Source organism: Zingiber officinale, chromosome 5A (assembly GCF_018446385.1).
Source record: "Zingiber officinale cultivar Zhangliang chromosome 5A, Zo_v1.1, whole genome shotgun sequence".
Taxonomy (NCBI): domain Eukaryota; kingdom Viridiplantae; phylum Streptophyta; class Magnoliopsida; order Zingiberales; family Zingiberaceae; genus Zingiber; species Zingiber officinale.
The window spans coordinates 80,151,756-80,173,446 of NC_055994.1; the positions used below are offsets into that span (position 1 = coordinate 80,151,756).

General features: G+C 37.0%; 1 protein-coding gene and 1 long non-coding RNA gene across 2 annotated transcripts; one reads left to right on the forward strand and one right to left on the reverse strand.

Moving 5' to 3' along the window:
- Positions 1-9: 9 nt before the first annotated feature.
- Positions 10-19,836, forward strand: LOC121980709. Its single transcript, XR_006111647.1, has 3 exons — positions 10-286; positions 1,556-1,614; positions 16,143-19,836. It is a non-coding gene; the product is annotated as an uncharacterized LOC121980709 (long non-coding RNA).
- LOC121980707 (C-terminal binding protein AN-like) lies at positions 2,894-21,264 on the reverse strand. The gene is made up of 7 exons (XM_042532872.1): positions 20,631-21,264; positions 20,119-20,278; positions 19,836-19,966; positions 6,060-6,854; positions 5,908-5,955; positions 4,460-4,576; positions 2,894-3,142 (listed from the first exon to the last, which is right to left on the reverse strand). Exons 1-7 carry the CDS (start codon positions 21,210-21,212, stop codon positions 3,071-3,073), a joined length of 1,905 nt encoding a protein of 634 aa, XP_042388806.1. The 5' UTR covers positions 21,213-21,264; the 3' UTR covers positions 2,894-3,070.
- Between the last annotated feature and the right edge of the window lie 427 nt (positions 21,265-21,691).

The following is a 21,691-nucleotide window of genomic DNA, read 5'->3' on the forward strand; positions in this document are numbered from 1 at the left end:
TATATCACTATAAAAGCAACTTTACCTCTGGGACAATGGGCTGAGCCTCGGGGAGCCGTCCACCTGTCTCAAATGCAAAGAAGCTGAGTGTGTACCCAATAAGCCTACTACTAGGCCACTAGCAAATGTGTGTAAAAGGAGATATGATAGGATGACGATGGGGCCCAATGAGCACCCGATTCATCATTTCTCCTCTTTTTATAAGCACCTAGAAGTCCTCATTGCAAGACACAAGTCGAGTTCACGACACAAGTCTTACTCTGAGTTCTCTGTAAGTTTTAATTCGGTAAGTTTCCAAATTTCCTTTCTTACAAACTTAAGTCCTGTACTTTTAAGTTCTTTCGTACATTATCTTAGTTTGTTTGCAAAGAAGCACGCTTCTACTTTGGTATTAGAGCTAGTTTAATGGCTGAGTAAAACACCTAACGAGGTATTCTTGGTAAGCAGCACGGGTGAGGGAGAGGATATTGCACTACAGAGTCATTAGCTATTTCTCAAAACTCCAAACAGATATCATTCCTAACTATGATAAAGCGACCGGGGAACGACGAGTGGATTGCAAAAGGGCAGGTCCTAACTTGGCTATAAAGAAGAGTAAGTCCAAGGGCACACCTGCATGAGCAAGAAAGCTCTTAGAACCCTCTAAGCCGTACGTAGTTAAGAAATAAAGGTCTGAAGAAGGGGTGTTAAAACATAAAGTTGGAATTGAAAAAGAAATTGCTTGATCGCCCGCAAAGCCTAGCAATTTTGGTTAAGGTGGATAGCCAGAAGCCTTAGCTGGGTATAGTTGGTGGATAGCCAGAAGCCAACCTACTCAAGAGACAGCTATATGTCTAGACGTTGGGAAATAGCTATACAAGAATGGTATTCTAAGTCACCAACCGCAAACCTTGAATACCTCGACTTAGCAAAAACAGAGCCAACCCTAAAAGAACTAGCTCATAATATTGCAGTAACCTACGATAGGATAAGTTTGTCGAATAGAATCAATCTAAAGAACTTCAAACAAATTCAAGAGGAGTTAGAAGTCCTTAAAACTGAAAACAAAAGACTAACTCAAACAATAAAGGACCTAACTCAAGAAATTCTTGAAAATAGGCCTTTAACAGAAAGACAAATCAATAGCCTAATAGCCAAAACAATAGAACAACCCAAAGCTGTTGAAGAAAGAACGGTGAAGTTGACATGCTCATCCTGATTGGATAAGTATCGCCTTTGCCAACTAGGTCAAACTGCTGAGGGCTTGAAATCCTGAAGTGGTTTAGGTTCCAGAGTCCAGACACATGCAAGAAAATCTAACCCTTTTCTATGGTTAATTGACCAATTCAATGAATGCTATCGATAGTGTATTTTTCTTTTGAACATACAACTTTATACTGTCATGGCTTGTTAAAACACGTTTAGCTCTTTATCTCATTGTTCTTCAGAGATGAGATTATTTTGTTTTCTACTTGTGCTTCATCATGAGATGATCGATCTCACTTTCAATGATCGTATAGCATATAAAATGAAACCCCACTGACCCATTTCTATGCCTTCCCTTTCATATCCGTAGAGACGACTTACAAATTCTCAGGCGGCAACTATTCGCTTGGGATGTGAATGTCATGACAGGTGCTATGCTTAACTCTCTTTAATCTCGTATGAACAAGTTGGATGATCTCATGCACTCTTTACCGGAATGTTGCTTGTTTGTGTATTAATAATTTGATCCTCCTTTGTACGAGAGATGCAAACTCTGGTTGACACGTTGGTCATACGACTAAAGCAAACTTTATTGTGTTGAAGTTTTCCATGTTGGATGTGGTCAGGATACCAAACTACCTTGTTGAACATCCTTCCAAATCTGGAATATTAGGGTCAGATATCATTAATCTTTTTCAAGGATTTTTTTAAAATAATAAACAGAAATATGTGATTTCTAATTTGATATATAGCGTGTAATAAATGGTTTTTATGTTTTTTTTATATTATAGAAATATTATCAGTAATAGATAAGAAATAATTTGTATAAGACATCTTCATCAACAATATTTCATCTAATCAGCTTGATCCACAGAGTCACTCATCTGCCTACTGGAATTATCCTACAGCTCGACCAAGTGGTTACGCCCATCCTATTTTGTGGTTCACTTGACTCGTTCTATTGGATGGTTGTGTGCTGTGCCCTATCTTGTCGGCTTACTTTCGTCCACCAAACCTCTAGGGCAGTTAGCCAACTTAGCTGCCAAGACCCCTCAAACCAAATCCATTAAGTCCTCTCAACTCATCAACTCGTGCCTTGTGCCCTTAGCCAACTTACCCCACTCAACACATCCATTTCACTTAACTGCCAATTGCCAATCAAGCTCATCTAGTTTAACTTGTCCAATCTCTTCTTCTTAATTGCTTCATTTAGTCAGTCCAAAGTTAAAATTGCACCTACTAAAAAAAATCCGGCATATTTAAGACAATCAATAAATACTCAGTAAATTTAATTCTTCTTGTTGTAGTATATTCAATTTACTTTACCTACTTGACTCTCAACCCCAGTGTATCTCCGAATCCATCAGGCCGAGAAAATATATGTTTCTTGGAGAGTGATATTCTTGGATGATGGAAAGAAAATGTGCAACGAGATAATCAGAAAGATAAAATTGACTGGATGATGTTACCATAAAATATCTGATGAAACTGTGCTGATGTTGAAGAGGTATTAGGGTTGAAGGAACATACTCGAGCATTAGAATTTGATTGTGACGATGATGATGTTGAACCTTCAGGGATTCATAAAAGTTCTTCATCACTTGAACCTGATGAGCAGTGATTCAACATACGTGGTGAAGATCAAAGCCTGATATAGATTTGCATGCCTGTAGCTATTGAGAAAATATACATACATTTAGAAGCAAGATTAGCAGTGAATATTTTGATGTTGTTCTAACACAATATTAGCTGTGAACGCATCCCTACAAACTGAGAACACATAATGGGCAAATGCATTCAAAATTGCATCCGAATACACAAACTAAACAATCCAAATAGAAGAATGAATAGATTCACGTCAAGCATACGGCAGCAGGCATATACTTCAATCGAGCCATCTAGTAACACCATCTTCGTTTAGAGTTGCAAGGATCTCAATGCTTACGTCCAAGATAGCCTGCACAATCCAAAATCAGTAAGACTCCCCTACCACAAAATATATACCCTTAGAAAAGCCAAAAATGTAACAAGGGGCATTCAATTCCCAATCAATCAATCAGGGAAAAAAGGATTATTTCATCTTAGTCTGGTAAATCAAAGCTATGTTTAGCAGGCAGGTAAGACTTAAGAGAATGGAATAAATAAGTGAAAATGATCCAATTTATTTCATTCTTTTATTGCAATAGAATGGTATCATAACGTGAATGATTTGTCTATATTCAACTCGTTCAACTCATTCAATTTTTTCTGCAGATATACTTAGTATGTCTGGTTCTTCCAATTCGCACAGCCCCATCAACTCAGTCCACTGAGTTGGCTTAACTCACTTGAGTAGTCAATTTGTTGGGCTCACCAATCAATTCGGTTTGTTCAGCCCATTTTGCAGTTCGAATGACTCAACACACTTCGCCCATCTAGTCTGTATGACTCCCTCCCAGCTTATCAATTTGACTAGCCCAGATTGATAAGCCCACTAGCCCAACTAATTGATTCAGCCCATCCAACCCGCCCATTCAGTTCAAGCCGTTTTAATCTTCTATCCGCTTGATCCAATAAGTTCATCAGCCCATCCACTCTGTTTGCCCTGATAAATCTGCCACTCCATCCAACCCATAGAGCCCACCTAGTCCATTCAACTCAACCGGTCTAAGCTAGTTTTTTTCAATCTATATCTTATCTATAGGGCAGCTCGGTGCACGAAACTTCCACCAATATAGGGTTCAAGGAAGGGTCTATTATACACAACTTTATCTTGCTTTGCAAGAGGCTGTTTCTAAAACTCGAACCCTTGACCTCTGTCACATGACAAAAAGTTCACTATTACGCCAAGGCTCCCCTTCAATCTATTTCTTAGCTATCTTTATTTTAAATCTAAAAATAACAAATAAAATTATATTTAGGAGAAGAACAAAAGATTCCATATATTGAACTACGGAATAGGTGGAATTGAATGATCATGTCATCAAAAATTGTCCATCTGAAAATTGGAGTTGATTGTTCCACCCTAGCAAACATGACATAAGGTACTTTCCTTTTAGAGATCAAGGAGAAAGGAAAAAAAGGGACGAAATGAAATGTACTTAACTAGTAGCAGTAAATTGATATGTTTAAATTTGGAAAGGGATGTGAAAACAATGATAAACCTTGGGGAAAGTGATGTGAAATATCCATTGTTATGCACATGTTTCACGTAACTACAAAAGCAATAGCTACAAATAGATCAATCACAAGTGTATTTTGATCTCGTTCACAAAGATAAGAGAAAATCACATACCAATGGGTTTGTATTATTGACAAGCTTGCACTGGTCAAGAACTGAACCTTCCAGTGTCCAACTCTCCCTCTCTTCAAAACTATGGCTCGCAAATATAAATTCCATTTTTCTGTTGATCTGACAGCAGAAACATGATAAATAGAAAGTAAAGCTAGTGGAAGTATTATGTAGCAGAAATAATAAGGATTACCATTGTTACATATTCACTGACAAGCTAACTTGAGCATAGTGCACCGGACATGGTGCCAATAAAGAGAAGTAATTTTCTTTTTAAAAAAAAATAGTTCACAGAGTTAGTAATATTAAGTTCTAATAAATTTAGAACTACTGTAATTAGATTTAGGTTTAATCAGTATACATAGGATGAGGATCCAATTAAGTTTTTTGTTCCAAGTTCACAATTTGTTGCTATAATGGCAAACCATACCAGATCTAAACTTCAATGTGGATGCATTGGGTCACAACCAAAAGCCACATTGTCATGCTTCTCTTTGGTTGGCTTTTATGGATCCATGCAAAAACCACTTATCAAAACGTGAAGAACAACTGAATGTGAGCAATAGCCCTTGTTCAAATCAATCATTAGATTTAATTTACTAAAGAAATCTATTCAGATTCTGACATTAGTGACGACAGCAGCATGATCACACCATGAATCCCAAGGTTGGTAATATGGATGTTATTCAGCCACTGAAATTATTTTTATTCAAGAAGAAATTATCTCAATTATAGACGTCATTGTTCATTCCGTTTTTCCTTGCAAGCCTAAGTAATCCATCTAAAAAATAACATACAAAGATGAGGCTGCTAATATTGATATAAACTAGGGAAAAATAATAGGAATCAAGAAAATTTGTAATATCATATAATCAAAATCAGCCTACATAAAACAAATAAACATTTAAGAAAGTACAGAAAGAACACTGCAGATATATGGATTATTGTAGCTGACTACTGAAGCATAGTGACCACTAAAGCAATTACTAGTAGATGAAGATTGTTTGGTTCTGACATAATAGATACATTGTAAGCACTGAATTAGAATTGAAATAGACCTTGGTGTACCAAAGGCAGAATATTCCGTAACTATAATATCTTGGCTAAAATGCTAGAAGCAAAAGATAATTACGCTCATCCTAGGCATCCCTTACAGCCCGTTCTCAGGTTATGTGAAGGGAGATAAATCATGGGATTAGCTTATAGCCGACCGCCAAGTGACTAGGGGATGGGAGGAATTTTTCTTTCAGGGCATGCGCCCATCAAAAAAGTTAGGACTCCTGAATTAAGAGATCGAGGACAATGAAAATTAGAATAAAAAAGAACCTACAGGGATTGACAGAGGTGTGTGTATGATAGGTACTGCAATGTCAAACAATATCATAGTGTAACAATAACACTAGTTCAGTAGTTGGATACAATCAATATTCCTAAAAGTTAGGCACAATCACCTGCAAGAGTTTACCACCAGCAGCAAAAGATCGCAATCCAAGTACTTCCTGGATAAATAACAGCTGGTAAGCTGGATATGTTTTTCTTATCAAGGAAGGTGAAAGGTTGCACATAAATACATTAAAAAAATATTTTACATTCCGATGAATACCTTGCCTTCAAACGTAACAATAAATTGTGCTGCAGGGTCCCTTTTTGTGACACTAGTAGTTGTATCAAGGAACCAGCCACCACCAGGAATTCTTTGTCTAGCCACAAAAAATCCTGAATCACCTCTTGCATGCAAGGCCACAATAAACCCCTCTTTCAGCTGATTAGCTGATTTATCACAAAGATCGGTTATTAATGCAACTTTTTTCCCTGGCTTGGCTTCCATTACCGGTTCAAAAAGACACATTTGCTTGATTTTAGGATCCTCAGGAGAAGCAAACCTAGAACTGGAACTTAATACTTGATCTCTTCCGCTTATAGCTGTGTCATCATCTCGACGCGAGATGTATTTACTATCACTTTCCGCTGCTGAAAATTCATCTGACTTCTGCTGTGATCTGCGGTGAGCAGGCCTCTTCTTACCTTTCCTGCCAGATTTACTACGCTTTCCTTCTGGCCTATGACCAGAATTATGAGATGTACCTGAACCTTGGGCTTCATTCAATTTATGGAGACTTCTTGTCTTAGCATACTCTGAACTCAAATGGCTCTCATCTGTCTGTGGCTCTTGATTCTGAACCTGCAAAGGACTTTCTTCTACATGTTTCTTGGACTGCTCTTCTTCATATCCTATTTCACTTATTTCATCTTCATCAGATACAGCAATTTCTGGTACAACTCCATCAAAGAGAAAAGATTGTAATATGGTGATTGCTTTCTCTCTTATCTCCATCCAAACTTCTTCACTGTAATCAGCGCTGCGAGGAAGAATCAATACATTTGGCATTTCTCTTACCTGCAATTGTATTTGAACTTATTCATCAGTTGTTGTCATGCTAATGAGGAGTTACTGTCAAACCCAAAAACTGTTTTATAAGATAGATGCTCTTATTTGAGTACAAATTTGATTATAATAATAGAGAGGTAGAAGGTAGAATAATTCAACTTAGGTTGTTTCCATTCACCTACCAAGAAAGATCAAATTTTTTCTTAATAGAGAAAACCTTCTAAATCCCTTCAATTTTATATCCATCCTTTTAACCCCCTTTTTCCTATTATCTATCCTCTTGTGCAAACAAGGTCAAGTTTATTTGTTGTGCTAAACTTTATCCCAATCCTTTATTCCATTAAGTAGGATCGGTTATATGGATCCTCCTTGGTCATTGGGCTAGATATTCTGATATATTTTCATTTATATTTAAATGAATTTTATCATGTTTTATTGTTGCCAAAGTTTTCTTTAATCTCCTCCTCCCTCGATTTGTGTGTATTTGCCATGATCACACATTTTTTATCTTATCCATTCTCGTATATCCATCATCCACTTTAACATTCTCATCTCTATGACTCATATTCTGCTCATGTGTTCATTTCATAGCCTAACATTTAACTCCATATAACATAGTACATATATCCATTGTTTTGCAAAACTTCCCTTTAAGCTTTAGAGATACATTGTGATCATTGTTGAACTTTTCTTTCTAAAATGATAATTTTTTATTGTGTTTAGTAGGCATGACTATGTTCCAACAAAGCTAAAAGGATAATATAAGATTGGGAAAGTAGCTTCCCAATTCATAGGTAAGTCATTAGCCAATTTGATGACACAAGGTATCTAGCCCGATAATGATCTCATATGAAATAAATATTTTATACTTAGAAGAAAACAATCAACTATAAAACTATAATGAAAATGTAAATTTAGAAGTATAGATTATAATAATAAAATAAGAGATATCCCATGTTAACCCATAGGCCATTCAAAACACAAAATTAGCAACTCATAACAAGAAGCCATTGACCAATTTGATCTCATAGGGTATGCAGCCCAATAACATCATATGAAGCCATAAATATGATGTACTTAGAATAAATAGTATAAATCCATATTGAATATGAATAATAAAAAGTTAATATCTAATGTTCCCCCATGCATATAACACAATGTAAATTTTGTTGGATCTGACAGAATGACGATATAATACCATTTTGGCAAAGTCGAGGCTAAAGTTGGACTCTATCTCTTTAAGACAAAATTGTCCCGCACATAATGCTCACGGAACACGGCAATCGTCTCCCAAAATATAACGACTTTATCTTACGATAGAAACACTTTAAATCGCAAGACCTCGGAATCGAAGAAGCTTCTCCAACTCTCCAAATGCAAGTATGGAATGCAATACTTGCTTTGCTTTGAAATAGAATGAATGAAAATATGAGGAATCTTATTTATACTAAATGAAGGGGTACAAGAACCTCTTGGATCAATTAGATCTCATCCATCCAACTTGAATTGGATGATCTAGATTGCATCCCTTCCAAGAGACACAATGCCTCTTCATTTGGATGCCTTCCTTTTGAAATCAATGATGAGATTGGGCCATCTGAAGGGACACTTATGCATTCTCATTTGGATGGATTTGATTTGTCCACCTTAATTCGACGATCCAGATTAAGCCATGTCACCAATCCATGTGATTTCTCATTCATACAGTAATTGGTTCAAAACCAATTTTCCAACAATCCCCCACATAATGAAAATTAATGCATGCATGTATATTAACACCTAAGGAGAGTTCAATCAAAAGATTAGTATATCATCAGGAGAGGTAGCTTGTGGCTTTGAACCTTTCGTAATAGAGTACCATCGAATTTACTAGTCTGCTTAGTGAACGTGATGTCTTTAACTACTTAGTCGTTCATGTAAACCAAGACAATGGTACCTACACAATAACATTTCTCACTTCATTATAGTTCTCAGTTCTCACTGTTTTGTTTGTTTTGGCTATGGACAATATCTTGGATTCATAAGTGTTTCTTGTCTTCATACTTATATAGGTGACCTCCTATAAAGAGTATCCTACCATACTCTACTATTACAAGTATAGGAGTCATGAAAAGTTTATAACTTAACCTCACTACATATCGTAGGTAACACTTTTCCATCCTAGGAATGAGAGGAGAACTAATCCATAACTTCGTTGTCTAATTGAACCAAGATCTTAGGATCTCCAATTAACAAGGTTAGGTTATCACTATGAATATTCTTGTTTGTAAATTTTTAATCTCATTCCTCTTGATGTACAGTATATTTGATCTCTATTCAAACCTTTTGTAAACAGATCCATCGATTTATTTTTCGATTTGACATAATTGACAGAGATAACTCCATTAGAGATCAACTACCTAATGGTATTATGTCGTCGATGAATATATCGTGACTTACCATTATACATCTTATTTTGTGCCCTTACAATTGTCGACTGATTATCATAATATATCATCACAGCAGACATTGGCTTTGCCCAACATGGGATATCCTCTTAGAAGTTACGAAGCCTTTCAGCTTCTTCTGCGACTTTATCTAAGACTATAAACTTAGATTCCATAGTTCATCGAGCTATGCACGTTTGTTTCGTGGATTTCCATTCCAATGGTATATACATATCTACTGATTGATTTAGAGTCTTTCTATCAGATATCCAATTTGGATCACAATAGCCTTCTAATACTGCTGGATATCTTGTATAATGTAATCCATACTTTAAGGTGTATCTTAAATATTTAACAACCCTTATTAAGTCTTTCAATGGTCATCATTTGGATTACTTGTAAATCTATTTAATTTGTTAACCGCATAGGCAATATCCGAAAATGTACAGTTAGTGGCATACATCAAACTTCCAATTATCCACGAATATTCCAGTTGGGATATGGGTTTACCATGATTCTTAGCCAAATGCAAAGCTTAAGTCCATTGATGTTTTTACATGAAAAAAATCATATGCATTAAATTTACTTAGTACTGTCTCAATATAGTGAGACTGTGAAAGGATAATTAGATCTAATGTCTTATCAATCTTAATCTGGAGTATAACATCCGTTATACTCATATCTTTCATATCAAAATTCTTGGTCAACATCTTCTTAGTAGTTATGATTATATCATAATTACTACTCATGATGAGCATATCATCTATATATAGGTGTGCCTTTGATATATATGTATTCGTCGCACTCATTTATTTTAAATTCATTTAACATCATAGTTTTGTCAAATTTCTCATTCCACTATTGTGGTACTTGTTTTAACTCATATAGTGACTTCATGAGTTTGCACACACAATTATGTATTGCAGTAATAGCAATGAGTACTCGAATGGATGCAATCCTTGTTAATGGTGATAGGTATCAAAGAAGTCAAGCCCTTCCTTTTGTTTGAATCCCTTTGCCACTAGTCTTGCCTTGTGCTCATCAATAGTTCCATCAGCCTTATATTTCTTCTTTAGAATCCATTTACATGCTACAGGCTTGATTCCGGGTGGAATATCCACCAATTCCTAAGTATTTCAGTATTGATGGCTTCTTTCCAAAAGGGAGCGTCAGGACTTGATAAGGCTTCGCTTATTGCCTTTGGTTCATTTTTCAACACATAAGTCATGAAACCAAGACCAAATGAATTAACTATTTTAGCCCTCTTACCGCGTCTTGGTTCTTCATTATTTCCAACATTATCTATATTCGCAATTTCATAAGTTCTTTTATTTAAGCTTCCTTCTTTCGCCTCTTGGCAAGGAAAGATATCTTCAAAAAATATAGCATTCCTTGATTCAATTGTTGTTCCAACATGTACCTCAAGAATTTGTGCACCGAAAAACAATATGCAATCCTATTATTGGCAGATCCAATAAAAATGCAATCAATTGTCTTTGGTCCTATTAACTTGTTTTGGCTTAGGCACTTCCATCTTAGCCAAACACTCTCACACTTTTAGATATTTATAAAAAGGTTTATGACCTTTCATAACTCAGAAGAAGTTTTATCTTTCTTTTTGTAAGGGATTTTATTAAGAATATGGTTTGTCGATAAAATAGCTTCCCCCACAAATTCTGGGGTAAGCCTGAACTTATCAGCATTCAATATTTCTTTAAAAGTTCGCTCTTACGCTTAACAATCTAATTTGATTAAGGAGAGTAATAAGCTGTGGTTTGATAAATAATGTCAGATTCTACACAAAATTCATCAAATGGATCATCATATTCTCCTCCTTGATCACTTCAAATTCTTTTAATTCGTTGACCAATTTGATTCTCAACTTCATTCTTCTAATTTTTGAATGCTTTTGAGGGTTTATCTTTGTTTTTCAATAGATACGCATAACAATATCATAGATGAAAATAACAAAGTACTTTTTGCCTCCTCTAGTTTGCACAAATTTTAAATCACATAGAAAGATAACTTTGTCATTTTAGCTTAAACGCATATTTCACATTTATATATTGGATAAACATTAAATATTTAAATGTTAGCAATAAATTTAAATTCACAAGTCATCGAAAAGTGTTAAAATTTAAATGTCCAAGTCTAACATGCCATAAATTAGAACACTCAACCAAATAAGTAGAATTTATAATTTTATTGTCATTGAAGTCACGGTGTACAACCATTACATTCATTTTGAATAGACCATCTTCCATGTAGCCTCTACCTATGAACTGACTATTTTTTTGGCAAAACATATTTATTTGCAAATATATGCTTTTTTATTGATTCTAATTGCTTACGATTATCTTCTTTAATCCACAATCTTACAATCAGATCTTAAGTCTCATCTCCTTTCACTTGTGCTTTAGATAATTTTTGAATTCCCTCCATAGAGGTGGGAGTTTTTCAATTATTGCAACAACTTGAAAGGCCTCATTCATTACCATGCCCTCGGAATGCAGATTATGTAGGATCCGCTGCAACTCTTGGACTTAAGTCGTCACTGTTTTGGAATCAATCATTTTGAAGTCAAAGAATTTGCCAATGATAAATTTCTTCAATCTGACATCTTCTATTTTGTACTTCCTTCGAGAGATTCCCATAACTCATTTGCAGCTGACATTGGACTATACGCGTTGTATAGCATGTTGTCCAAGCCATTGAGGACATAATTTCGACATAAGAAGTCACTATGTCCCAAAGCATCATATGTCGCCCTCTTTTCTTTATCAGTCTCACCTTGAGATAGGGGCATCTTCACGTAAGAACCTCGCAAGAATCAACGTGGCTAGGTAAAACATCTTTTACTGTCACCTCTTGAAATTGATACCTATAAACTTCTCCAATTTCTCGTCATGCCCCAGTGGAACAGAAGTCGTTGATGATGAATCCATCAAGATTACACGAAAAAAATCGTATTAAAATTGTTAGATCTGATGCTGGTGCAATCTGAGCGTGGGCGAAGTCAAGGTTAGAGTTGGACTCTATCTCTTTAAGACAAATTTGTCCCGCACAAGGTGATCGTCTCCCAAGATATGACTTTATCTTGCGATAGCAGCTCTGTAAATCGCAAGACCTTTGAACCGAAGAAACTTCTCAAACTCTCCAAATGCAAGTATGGAATGTAATGCTTGCTTTGGTTTGAATGGAATGAATGAATAAGAATGTGAGGGATCTTATTTATACCAAATGAAGGGGTACAAGAACCTCTTGGATCAATTAGATTTTATCCATCCAACTTGAATAGGATGATCTAGATTGCATCCCTTCCCAAGAGACACAAGCCTCTTCATTTGGATGCCTTCTTTTTTAAATCAATGGTTGAGATTAAGCCATCTGAAGAGGCACTTATGCCTTCTCATTTGGATGAATCTGATTTGTCCATCTTAATACGACGATCCAGATTAACTCATGTCACCAATCCATGTGATTTCCCATTCACACTAATTGGTTTAAAACCAATTTTCCAACAAATTTAAAATAAAATATAAATTTGTAGTGAATATATATAAATCAACATCAATATCATGAAGCCAAGTGTGTCCAGAAAATCTAGATTAGTTACATGAATCATATGCCCCCATTGAGTTTTATACAAGGCCATATTGATGCAATCAGAAATCAATTTAAATTTTGAATTATAATTGATTTTGATATTGGTCCTATTGTATGTGCAAAAAAATTGATGACTTTTAATTTGATAGTAGTTTAATTAGAGTTAGTCTCTTTCCCAATTACTGGTATTTCTTTTTTAGTTTGGTTAATGTACAAGGCCATATTGATGCAATTATAAATCAATTTAATTTTTGAATTATAATTGATTTTGATATTTGTCCTATTTTATGTGCAAAAAATTGATGACTTTTAATTTGATAGTAGTTTAATTGGAGTTATTCTCTTTCCCAATTAGTGGTATTTCTTTTTTAGTTTGGTTAAAGTTAAGCTTATAAAACAGTTATAGTGACAATGTATTCTTTAACTTTAGATTAATAAAATATTCCAGTTTCAATCTGTTTGAGATAGATATTCCCTTTACTTCATCAATCTTGTCACAACTTTGTACATGATTGGAGGGTTTGACTTTGGCGTTGCATTAATGTATACGACTTAGTTCCTAGCATGAGATGTGTATACGATTTAGTACAACCTATTTAGTCATGCTTGATTCAAGTTTCATTATAGCATTTATGTCAACAAGCAGGCTTCAACTCAAAGACAATTTATAGAGCCTACTTTCGTTCAAAATGTTTTCCTCTCTTGCTTAAAAAATATTTTGCATGAAACATATGGAAGTAAATCATATGTTGTAATAAGAAAGCATCCTATGAACAAATTTTTTCTACGTACATTTGTTTGTGAACTTCTGAAATTTCAGTTATATTACGATATAAAAGAGATGTGTAGTATTTTAGTTCTTAGTTTAGGCTCTTTCAAGTCCTATCTTTATGTCCTAAACAGTGAACAATTAGGTGTCAAAATAATATCATAAAATGCTTAATTAAGAGAAAAACAATATAAAAAGTGTGATGAAGGACACTAGGTGATTGTAACTAGATGTGATGACAATGAGAATTCTAGCAACAATTATGCAGTAACAGCAGGTAAAGAATACTTGTGGAAAATCAAACTATCCTAATTTGGATGATTCTAATATTCCTACATATGTTAATATCTTGTATTTATTACTATTCCTTGTAATTAGGATTTCTGTATTGAGCTTCTTATTTTAGGTGATACGTGTATTTATACTATATCTATCCATGAATAAAAAGTACTCTGTTTTTCCTCTCAAAACCACATGGTATCAGAGCCTAGGTAAACCTAAGACCCGCTGTTTCTGCCCAACGTCTGCAGCCCTAAACTGGAGTGTCTCCTCTGCAACGGCATCATCGTCTCCTCTACAGTGCCAGCGTTTTCTCCTCTACAGCGACATTGTCTTCGCCTCAGCAACCAGTGTCTTCTCCTCTGCAGCGACAACGCCCCTTTCTCCTTCTCTACAGCATCCTCTTCTTTGCAGCCCTAAACTGCAACGTCTCCTCTACAACAACATCATCATATTCTCCTCTATAGCGATGTTGTCTTCTCCTAAGCAGTGTCAGCGTCTTCTCCTCAGCGACAACGCCCCTTTCTCCTTCTCTGCAGCATCCTCTTCTCTGCAGGCCTAAACTGCAATGTCTCCTCTGCAACGACATTGTTGTCTTCTCCTATGCAACAACGCTGTCTTCTCCTCAGTAGTGCCAGCGTCTTCTCCTCTGCAGCGATGTTGTCTTCTCCTCTGTAGCGACGTTGTCTTCTCCTCTGCAGCGGCAGTGCCCCTTTCTCTTTCTAATCGTTCACCTCAGTCTCCATGGCCTATTCCAACCAAACCTCCAGTGATTCATCTGTCACAAACCCTCATGTTTCTTCCCATATACCAAGCAGTTCACAAACACCAGTTGATTCCTCCGTTGCCCTTAACATCGGTCACAAAATCGATGGCTACAATTATCTTCAATAGTCCCAGTCCATGATGATCTTTGTGACCGGCCAACGTCACGATGACCATCTCATGGGGGCAGCCGTCGAACTTGTTACTGATGATCCAAATATCAGAAATTAGAAAACATAAAACAATCTTGTCATGTCATGGCTCATCAGTTCCATGATCACTGAAATAAGAGAACTTTCTCCTCTATTCATCAGCGAAAGAAATTTGGGATGCTGCCCGTGAAACATTCTCAACCAGCGACAACACCATAGAGTTATTCCACGCCGAAAGCGCTCTTCAAGACTTACACCAAGCTGATCAATCAGTCACTGCCTTCTTCTCCACATCGACATTCACAAGGCTTTGGCAAAAATTGGATCATTTTGAATTTCATGAGTGGAAGTGTACTGAAGATGCTACATACTTCAAGAAGATTATTGAGACTAAACGAGTATTCAAATTTCTTAGGGGACTAGACAAGTCTCTCGATGACGTGCGTGACCGAATCCTCAGCATGAAACCTCACCCTAATCTTCGAGAGGTATTTTCTGAAGTTCGTCATGAAGAAAGCAGGACAAGGATCGTGATGGGAACTCCAACCAAGACACTTTTGTCTGAGTCTTCTGCCTTAGCCACTGCCACAGAAGAATTCACATCTCTTGCTGCCCGAAAATAGCCTCAAAATCCTACTCCATGAAGAGGACGCCCACGGTGTGAACATTGTGAGAAACCAGACCACTATAAGGAGACTTGCTGGGATTTGCACGGCAAGCCAGCAAATTGGAAGCCTACGCGAAAGTATGACCATCAAGGTAATACTACTACTATTTATGCACCAAAACCATCTCCCTTCGCCAAGGAATAAATGGACGCTCTCATACAAATCTTCAAGTCTCAAGTCACTACCAATACAGTCCAAGTCACTGCAGCAACCACTGAAGGTTCTCAAGGTATTGACCATTTTGCCTTTCATGTAACAAATCAGCACCCATCCTCCTCTTGGATAGTTGACTCGGCGTCGCCGACCATATGACAGGTGATAGAAGATTATTCACTACATTTGTTCTATATTATGATTCTCAGAGTAGTCGACTCGGCGTTGCCGACCATATGACAGGTGATAGAAGATTATTCACTACATTTGTTCTATATTATGATTCTCAGAGTGTACATATAGCTAATGGGTCACAATCCAAAGTCTTTGAAAGAGGAATTGTACAACTAACACCCACTCTTACCCTTCAAGATGTGTTATATGTCCCAGAATTTGATTGTAACTTACTCTCTGTAAGTAAACTTAATTCTTACCTTAATTGTGAGACTAAATTTTTTGCTCAATCTTATGTTTTTCAGGCATTGGATTCCAGAAAAATGATTGGCAGTGCTAATCTATTCCAGATTATATCTCTTCAAAGCAAACAATCCTCTCATTGGTACACAACTCAACTCTCAGTGTCAGGCAGTTAAGTATCTTAAGACTTGTTTTCATTCCAATAAAGATAGTGACATTATGTTATGGCACTATCGATTAGGCCATCCAAATTTTATGTAACTAAAGCATCTGTTCCCATCACTATTTGTTAGTAAAAAACCAAATTCATTTAGTGTGATGTTTGCCAACTCTCTAAACATACTCATAGCACATATTCCCCTATTCCATATAATCCATCTCATCCATTTTCCCTTATTCACGGGGATATTTGGGATCCCAATAAAATACCAAATCTCACTGGGGCTCATTGGTTCTTACTATTAGTTGATGATCATACCTGAATAAGTTGGACATTCCTTATGAAAGATAAATCTGAAACCAGCAACATTTTTAAAAAATTTCATGTAATGATTAAAAACCAATTCCACACAGATATCCAAGTTTTCAACTCTGACAATGCCCGTGACTTCTTTAATTCCAATCTTGGTCCATATTTGAATGACCATGGCATTGCACATCAAAGTTCCTGTGTAGAAACTCCATAACAAAACGGAATTGTTGAACACAAAATCGTCACATATTAGAAATAGCTCAATCCATGTTGTTTCAAGTTAATGCCCCAAAAAGTTTTTGGGTGAAGTTGTTCTTATGGAAACCTATCTAATAAATAGGATGCCTTCTCATGTCATCAACGTCCAAACACCACTCCAAGCCCTTGTCCACCTATATCCAAACTCTCATCTTGTTTCGAAAATTCTGATAAAAATCTTTAGTTGTACTGTCTTTGTCCAAGTCTACCCTCATAACAGAAGTAAACTTGATGAACGTGCAATTAAATGCATGTTCATTAGGTCCTCGAATAAAAAGAGTTACAAATGCTTCTCGCCTACAACCCAAAAATTCTACACTAAAGACGTCCATTCTTCTCCATTTCCGAAATTCACTCAGAATTAGAATTGGTCCTCTCTACACTCTGCCGCTTTTGTCTGAGGCACCTAAGGATAATCAACCACCTCCTTTGGTCGACCAATCTCCTTTAGCTGATCAACTTCAGACTTCTGACAGTCCACCCGGTCATCTAAATCTTTCAGATAAGTCTATTAAAATTTACAAACGCTTGGAACAGACCAAGCACAACCAAGAATCAACTCTAAATCCAGTGACAGACGAAATAGCACAGGTTGAACCAGCAATTAGTCCTCAGTCAGAGCTCGTGGATTCTGAATCACTAGATAATTCTATCTTCAATTTGAATCGACCAATTGCTCTTTGGAAAGGTACCAAATCCTGTACAATGCATCTAATTCAAAATTATCTGTCATATGTCAGTCTCTCGGAGAAGTTTAGAGCTTTTGTGTCAACACTATGGCATACTGCTGTCCTTAAAGAATATTGGGCTCTAATGGTGAATGAAACTTGGATATTCACACCACTACCACCTGGGAAGAGAGTTGTTAGATGTAAGTGACTTATTTCCGTGAAACAGAAGGCATATGGAAGTGTTGATCAATTTAAGGCACGTCTAGTGGCAAAGAATTCACACAGTCCAATGGGATTGACTATCATGAGACTTTTGCTCCAGTTACCAAGTTCAATGTCATAAGAGTTCTCCTATCTTGCGTCGTAAATCAAGAGTGGCCAATATTCTAACTGGATGTGAAAAATGCATTCCTGAATGGCGATTTAGTTGAAGAAGTATATATGGAAATTCCACCAAGATTTGAGAATGGTCAGACATGAGGGAAAGTATGTAAACTCAAGAAATCTTTGTATGGACTCAAGCAGTCACCACGGGCGTGGTTCGAGAGGTTTTCCAAGGTCCTGAAGCTGGAAGACTACTATCAATCCCAAGTCGATCACACATTGTTTGTTAAGCACACCCCAAATGATAAGGTGACCATTCTAATCGTATACGTCAATGATATAGTACTCACAGGAGACAATGAAGAGGAAATAAAACGACTTAAAAATGTCCTATCCAAGGAATTTGCGATGAAGGACCTAGGACTTCTCAGATATTGTTTTGGTATGGAAGTTGGTAGATCTTATCAAGGAATACCGGTCTCTCAACGCAGATACGTGTTAGACTTGCTTCGTGAAACTGGTATGAGTGGTTGTCATCCATCGAAAACACCTATAGATCCTAATGTCAAATTGAAGGCTAGAACAGAGGACGAAACTGTTGATAGGGAGCAATATCAGCACCTAATAGGTAAATTGATTTACCTCACTCACACACGGCCAGATATCAGCTATGTAGTGAGTCATGTTAGCCAGTTCCTCACCAATCCTTCAGTTGATCACTTGAAGGTTGTTCATAGAAGCTTAAGATACTTGAAGGGAGATCCTGGAAAAGGACTTTTCTTTAAGAAAACGACAAATCAATCTGTGGAAAACTTTACAGATGTTGACTAGGCAGGATCTCAGAGTGATCGAAGGCCAACATCTGGTTATTGTTCATTTGTATGGGGAAATTTGGTCACTTGGCGCAACAAGAAACAGTCAGTAGTTGCTTGTAGTAGTGCTGAGGCAGAACTCCGAGCCTTAATTCAAGGCGTTTGTGAAGGAATATGGTTAAAATGATTGTTAAAGAGCTCATAATTAGTTTTCAAGGTCCTGTACAGGTGATGTGTGACAATCAGTTAACTATGGCAATGGCTAAGAATCCTGTCCAACATGATCAATCAAAACATGTTGAAATTGATTGGCATTTTCTCAATGAGAAGATACAAGATAAGAGTGTGTTGATGAACTATGTCCCTTCTCATCAGCAAGTTGCGGATATTTTCACCAAGTCTCTATTCAGATCCACCTTCATTGAACTTAATCTAAGACTTGGCTTAATGAGTATCTATCGCATAGTTTGAGGGGGAGTGTGGAAAATCAAACTATCCTAATTTGGATGATTCTAATATTCTGCTACAGATGTTAATATCTTGTATCTATAGCTATTCCATGTAATTAGTTATCAATCACGCAATTAGTTTAGCTTTATTTTAGGTAATACCTTGTGTATTTATACTACATCTATCCATGAATAAAAGGTACTCTATTTTTCCTCTCAAAACCACAATACCAATAGCTGGTCCACAGATTGCATCACAAGCCAAAATACCAATAATCTTAGTAACCATTCTTGCCAAAAGTATTGTCAAGAAATGATTGTTTCCCAGCCATGGCAACATGCACAACCTAGTGAGTAAGCTACCCCAGTGAGCTCCATATCAAGTAATAAAGAAACCATCAGTTATGCTAGAAATGAACTCTTGTTTTCACTCTTTTTTTAGTGTGGACCAGATAATGAACATTCTATGCTCCTCTTCCAACCTATTGGACTCCTAGTGTACTAAAGAGAAGACATATAAATTACTCATATTACATGATTTTTAATTTTTATAACAGTATTTTGCTCACACTGAGCCAAGGTCCTAGAACCATCAAGAGGACATATTAAGTGAATGTAACCACTGATAAATCTCATTCATAAAAAAATATGCTTGCCTGATAGGTCCTAGATTCACATGCTTGTCACTCGGAAGAAGAAAAAAAAAACCATTGGACTTTATCACATGAAAGGAGAACAAAAACTCATACCCTAAGTCTAATGTTCATACCCATGCTTCCATCCATTGGGGGCCCTCAGCTCCATCCAATGCACAGCCAGCTATGGTACCATCAAGCAAGAGCTGCTTTAGTGCACAATCATCTATTAGTTGGCTGCTACTGGTGTTCACTATGAATGCTCCTGAGGGAAAAAAAAAAATCCATTTCTATCAATGGAAAAGCTAGAAATGCATCAAAATTATTTCACTAATTATGAAGCATGGAACAAATACAAGAACAAGTCACATGATGGAAAAGACAGGAACACTATTGAATATGACCAGTCATATTTACCTGGCTTTATATTCTGCAAGCATTCAGCATTTAGCATATGAATTGTATCATCTGATAGCGAGCAATGAAGTGAAACAAGGTCACTAGCTGCCAACAAATCATTGAGTGTGTCCATTCTTCGAGCAGCAGGAGGAAATGCAATTACAGATTTTCCTTTCACCTGCATGTTTACAAGATTAGAATGAGATTGAGACTAAGACTTCTGATAGTTAATTGAAAAAGCAATGACGTTGAGTTTAATTAGTTGGATTCGAATGTATTCAGATACACAAAAATGCCTATCAGCTCAACATTTTTCTGTTTTTGTTAAAACACAGGAAGTGCTTCCTCTAACTACAAAGGGCGAAGTTGCTCCTGCATATTGGTAATAAATAAAATGTACAGGTTCCAGCACACCGATTTAGCCAGGAACAGCATACATCGAAGCACCATACTGCAAGTTTGGTGTGGGAGAGATGACAAAGTGATATCATCTCTCACAAGAATGCATGATAAGCAAAGATAGTTAATACCTCATGATGGAGATCGAAGAAGAGGACGCTCATCTTGAACGCGAGGCTCCGAGTGGCCAAACACCTGGCAGAGGCTGACCGCCCGACGATGCCTAGAACGAGGCCGCGGCAGCGGCGCATCCCCCGGCACAGCGGCTGGATGGATCCGAGCCACCCGGAAACGGACAAAGACGAGGAGTGGCGGGAGAGCAGGTGAGTCCGGCGTACGAGGCCAAGGAAGAGTGCCATGACGGTGTCGGCGATCTCCTCCGCACGGTTGGCATCGACGTGCACGAGGCGGAGACCGAGTTCGGCGGCGAGGGCGGAGTCGACGGCGCGGTCTTGGGAGCCGAGACACAGGACGAGCTGATAGGGGCGGAGGCGGCGCTGGGCGGATCGAGGGAGAAGGGCGAGGGAGTGGATGAGGACGGCTGAGGCGGACTCGATCCGACCGCCGGAGAGGTCAGGGAGGCCGACATGCTCGACGGCTGCTGCGCCGGCGAGGGCCTCCCGCTCCAAGGACGGGTTCTCGATGCAGTTGAGGGAGACTATAAGAGGAAGCTCCACCGCCATCCGATTCCCACCGGCCGGCGATCGCCCCATCCCGCTGCACTGATCCCCCTGTCTCTGATCTCGATATTTTCTTATGGTATTTTCTGGATCTAATAGTAAAAAAATGGAGTAAATATTTGGATTTTACCTTTTATATTATCGATATTTTTAAACGTAAGATGTGAAATATAAATATTGATAAATTCTGGGAGGCAAACCTAACCTGGACGGAAAAGAATCTAGAAACAAACTCAAAAGATTTGAAATTGAAATGGAAAGAAAGGAATTCGAATCTGATTGATAATGAAGCATAATAAAACTCGGGCAAAAATAAAAAAGTACATCCTTTTTCATAGAATAATTAAAAAAGACATTATTTATTTATTTATTATTATTATAATCATCATTTCAATCTATTTTTATTTTTTAAAATATTTTTATTTTTTAAATTATTTTTATTTTTAAACATATTTTTATTTTCAACCGTTATAACAATTATGAGATTATGTCACTATGATTACGTAGCTACA

Excerpts from the sequence above, each read along its gene's own strand:
- LOC121980707 (XM_042532872.1), bottom strand. The coding sequence starts at position 21,212 with ATGGGGCGATCGCCGGCCGGTGGGAATCGGATGGCGGTGGAGCTTCCT. Across the intron at positions 19,967-20,118 it reads CTTGCAGAATATAAAGCCAG|GAGCATTCATAGTGAACACC; the intron begins GTAAATATGACT and ends TTTTTCCCTCAG. Across the intron at positions 6,855-19,835 it reads CCCAATGGATGGAAGCATGG|GTAAGAGAAATGCCAAATGT; the intron begins GTATGAACATTA and ends ATACAATTGCAG.